Source organism: Lagopus leucura, unplaced genomic scaffold (assembly GCF_019238085.1).
Source record: "Lagopus leucura isolate 7727_CA_CO unplaced genomic scaffold, USGS_WTPT01 60205-0_obj-0_obj, whole genome shotgun sequence".
Classification (NCBI taxonomy): Eukaryota; Metazoa; Chordata; class Aves; order Galliformes; family Phasianidae; genus Lagopus; species Lagopus leucura.
The window spans coordinates 1-4,340 of record NW_024964395.1 but is presented as its reverse complement, the minus strand read 5'-3'; the positions used below and the strand labels follow the sequence as shown (position 1 = coordinate 4,340).

The 4,340-nt window shown below is 55.6% G+C and overlaps 1 protein-coding gene across 1 annotated transcript; it reads left to right on the top strand.

The window, feature by feature from the left end:
* Nucleotides 1–382: 382 nt before the first annotated feature.
* LOC122191696 (myotubularin-related protein 5-like) lies at nt 383–4,130 on the top strand (the record flags this gene model as incomplete). The annotated part of the gene is made up of 5 exons (XM_042892068.1): nt 383–510; nt 893–1,068; nt 1,533–1,610; nt 3,535–3,674; nt 3,923–4,130. Coding segments are annotated over 5 exons (730 nt in total), but the record flags the coding sequence as incomplete, so codon positions are not given.
* Nucleotides 4,131–4,340: the final 210 nt, after the last annotated feature.

Sequence of the window (4,340 nt, the reverse complement as noted above, 5' to 3'; positions counted from 1 at the left end):
AACCATTTTGTCCTTCTACCTTCTATGATCTTCAAGGACTCTTCCAACCCAACTCAACCCAACCGTTCTGTGGCTCTCTGATCTATAAGGTCGCTTCCAACACAAGCCATTCTATTATTCAATGGCTGTAATGATTTATAAGGTACCTTTCAACCCAAGCCATTCTGTGATTCTATGATCTTTAAGACTCCCTTCTACTTAAGCCATTCTGTGATTCTTTGTAGATGATATTTCCATCATGCCCATCATAGGTTGCATCTCCATGGCCTGGCTGTAGTTTCTCTAACCCGATTCTGGCCCTCTCATCCTGTGGGACTGTCTGGTGGGGGTGTCTCAGAGTGGCAGTGGGATGTGTCCAACCCGTTCCCATTCTTCTACCCAGTGGGGGAGCAGGTGGTGATCCGATCCTTCCCCATCTCCTCGCTGACCAAAGAGAAGAAGATCAACATCCAGGCCCAGGTGGATCAGTTCATCCAGGAGGGCCTGCAGCTGCGCTCGTGCACATTCCAGGTGAGACTGTTTGGATGGTAGGGACCAAAGGTAGCCTCAGAGGCAGGCGGTGGAACCTGAGGGCCCCTTGCAGAGGAGGGTTGTGGACCTGGTGCAGGACCAGCTGTGGTCCTCTTGTAGGAACAGCATCTTGTTGGTTAGCTGGGGGCTGCTTTCCAGCTCCTGTGGGGCTGTTGGAACTGTACTCTGGGAACACCACAGCAACAGCACGTGGGTGCTGAGTGCTCGGCAGGAACACGGTGTGCTCCTGGGGGGACAATGGGGCAGCCTCCCTGCCTGTGGCCATCACTTCTGGCCAGGATCTGAGCTGTGCCCAGGGGGAAGAACAGGAAGAGGATGTTCTCTGCTTTCTCTCAAGCCTGCTCTCTGCTTGTCCCCACAGCTGCTGAAGATTGCCTTCGATGAGGAGGTGGCTTCAGACAGCGCCGAGGTCTTCAGGAAGCACCTGCACAAGCTGCGTTACCCCCAGCATGTGCACGGGACCTTTGCCTTCACTGTGGGCCAGTCTCCCAAGCAAGCCATGCAGCCCAAGGCCAAGGAGAAGAACCCCTCGCTCAGGTATGTGTACAGCAGATCAGGGAGAGCAGCTCACAGCACATGCTCGGCCCTCGCAGGCGCTGCTGGGGTTCTCCTCTCCCTCCTCCAGCAGGGAAGCACCAGACATAGGCTCCTGGGCAGGAACGAGGGGTCCCAGAGCTTGCACAAGATCTCTGCTTACCTTTGGAGGGGAGCAGCACTCCCTGGGAAGCACGCTGTGCATTCAGCAGCTTTCCCTGCACAGCTGCCTGGGCTGGAGCAGACGGAGGGAGAGACATCCCAGCGAGCACAGGAGTGCAGTCCCTGCTCTGCCAGAGGATGGGGAGTGCTGTGGGGCCGTGGAAGCTCCGTTGTGCTGCCGTGGGGTCAGCTCCCACACTTGGTGGCCAGGGAAAGCTCTGCTGTGGCGCTGGGCTGTGGGTGCTGCGGTGTTGGCGCTTGCTGTGCCCGCAGTCTGAGCTTCTCTCTGTGTATTTGTGACTCAGCTCCCAGCAGGTGACCGATATGTTCCAGGGCCTGACAGTGGGGGTCATGTCCCTCGGGCACCTTGGCCATTCGACCACGTAAGATGCCTTCACCTCTGGGCGCGAGCTTGCGAGGTGGCATTGGCTCAGGCTGCAGCCTTCACTGCTCCTGGGGTTTCTTCTCACCTGCTCTGCATGATGCCTGGGCTGCGGGTCGGTCACGCCGGGGTTACCTTTCTCCAGGCTGTGTGTTACGTTCAGGCTTGGGGCCTCAGGAGCGGCCGTCCTGGTGCCCCAGGATGTGCTCAGGGAGCTGTGCTTCTTCCCACTAACCTCTAGAGGCCACCAGAGCTGCGGGGCCCAGCTCCTGGCCTGGGCACAGCCCTAGATCATGATATCAGCTCCGTCACCACCCCACAGGTCTACTTCCAGCTGTGCTCCACACTGTCTACAGGTCTTGTTCCTCTGGTTACTAAGCACTCCTACTTGAAACCTGCCTCAGTACATGGCAAATTGTTCTTAGTGTTACTTCTCAGTCCCAAAGCTTTTCTTCCCTTGATAAGTTTAGGGAGCAGTTGGATTCCTCATGGTCTGCTTTGCAAAGCAAAGGAAGTCACCTGGTAGTCTCGAGGTGAATTACTGGAAATCTGAGCATCAGATGAGATGTTACCCTGGGCTGGAGTCAGCCCTTCCCCTACTTCTCCTTCACTTGTTCCTCTTGGAGCTCTCTTAGATGATGATGATGTGCCTGTGGCCCTGCACACACTCAGACCATTCTTACCTTCAGGGGGATGTGTTCAAGAGCTCTGCTTTGACCATGCAGCCTAAGCACCTGCATGGTTTTGAAGATTTCTCTTCCATGCCTTCTCTGTTCTGCCTCTGGCAGACAGAGGGGTTCCCAGGGACTGAGCCCACCTTGAGATAAAGGAATTCTCCATGTTGAGGGTGCTGAGGCACTGGGCTGGGCAGCCGAGAGAAGTTGAGGATACCCCAACTGGGGAAATGTTGGAATTGGGCTGGAAGGGGATACTCACTGTTGGAAGTGTTTGGGTTGGATTGGAGGGGGATGCCCCATTTTGGAAGTGTTGGAGTTGGGTTGGAAGTGTTAGGAATTGGGTTGGAAGGGAATAATCTATAGTTGGAAGTGATGGAGTTGGGTTGGAAGCATGAGGTGTTGGATTGGAAGGGGTTGCCCCATTGCTGGAAGTATTGAAGTTGGGTTGGAAATGTTAGGAGTTGGGTTGCAAGGGGATACCCCATAGTTGGAAGTGTTGGAGTTGAGTTGGAAGTGTTAGGAGTAGGGTTGGAAGGGAATAACCCATAGTTGGAAGTGATGGAGTTGGGCTGGAAGCGTTAGGTGTTGGATTGGAAGGGGATGCCCCATTGCTGGAAGTATTGGAGTTGGGTTGGAAGTGTTAGGAGTTGGGTTGGAAGGGAATAACCCATAGTTGGAAGTGATGGAGCTGGGTTGGAAGCGTTAGGTGTTGGATTGGAAGGGGATACCCCATTGCTGGAAGTATTGGAGTTGGGATGGAAGGGAATACTTCATCATTGGAAGTGTTGGAGTTGGGTTGGCAGGGGCTTTGGACGACCTGGTCTAGGGCACGTGGGCTGGACTGGAAAATCTTTAAGGTCCCTTCCAACACAAACCATGCTGTGGTTCTCTGATTACCCAGGGCAGTGACAGATAGAAGTGTTTGAGAGCTCAGATGTAGCAGTGCAGGTGTCGTATCCCAGGATGCTGCTCGCTCCATGGGATGCTGCTGTGGGCCCAGCCCAGCCTGTTGGCTTTATCTGGGGTTTGGAGCCCTGTGGAGCACACTACCCTGGTGCCAGGACGTGCAGGTGACATCTCCTCTCCTGTGGCATTGACTGAGGCTGCAGATGGTGGTCGGGGTGCTCCCGTCTCTGCTTTGCTCTGAGTGTCACCGCGGGTGTTTCTCTAACCACCAGGACCCGCTGCAGTGCTGGGCTGCAGCCGCACACGGGCATCAGCCATCCTCAGCCTCTTCTCTTGTTCCAGGACGCTCTCCAAAAACCTGGTGAAAAATGCCAAGAAAACCATCGGTCGCCAATATGTGACACGCAAGAAATACACGCCGCCTGCCTGGGAGCAGCGCAGCAGCCAGCACTTCCCGGAGGACAACGAGGATGAGATCTCAGGTTCGGAGCATTCCAAAAGGAGGGAGCAGCTGGGTGGGTGCTGGGGAGGGGAAAGCTCTTGGAGGGAACAGGGAGCAGGAATGGCAGAGTCCCTGTGCGGTGGACAAAGGAGAGGTGACTGATGCCACCTGCCTGGAGTTGTGTGAGGCCTTTGACGTTGGAGCAGACGGCCTTTAAAGGTCCCTTCCAACTCAAACCATCCTTTGATCGTCTGTGCCGGGTCTGACCTTGACCTCCACTGTCTGCAGTGTCCGAGGAGATGGACAGGAGCACTTTGACCCCCACCACAACCATCAGACCCTCGGAGAAGATGACCATCAACCACTTGGTGGAGCGCGCCTGCTGCCGTGACTACCAGCGCCTGGGGCTGGGCACCCTCAGCAGCAGCCTCACACGTTCCAAGAACGAACCCTTCCGCATCTCCACGGTGAACCGCATGTACGCCATTTGTCGGAGGTGAGCCCGACCACCAGCCAGGAGACTGTGCTGGTAGCCAAGGTAGCCAGCGGTGTCCTGATTGACCAACAGTTGACCAACAGTTGACCACTGGTTGACCAAAAATTGACCAGGAGCTGTCTGTGTGCCCTTTTGGCCAAGAAGGCCAATCAGACCATGGGGCGCATTGCAAAGAGCTGCTTGGAAGCTCTGTGGAGGGCTTGGGTGTCC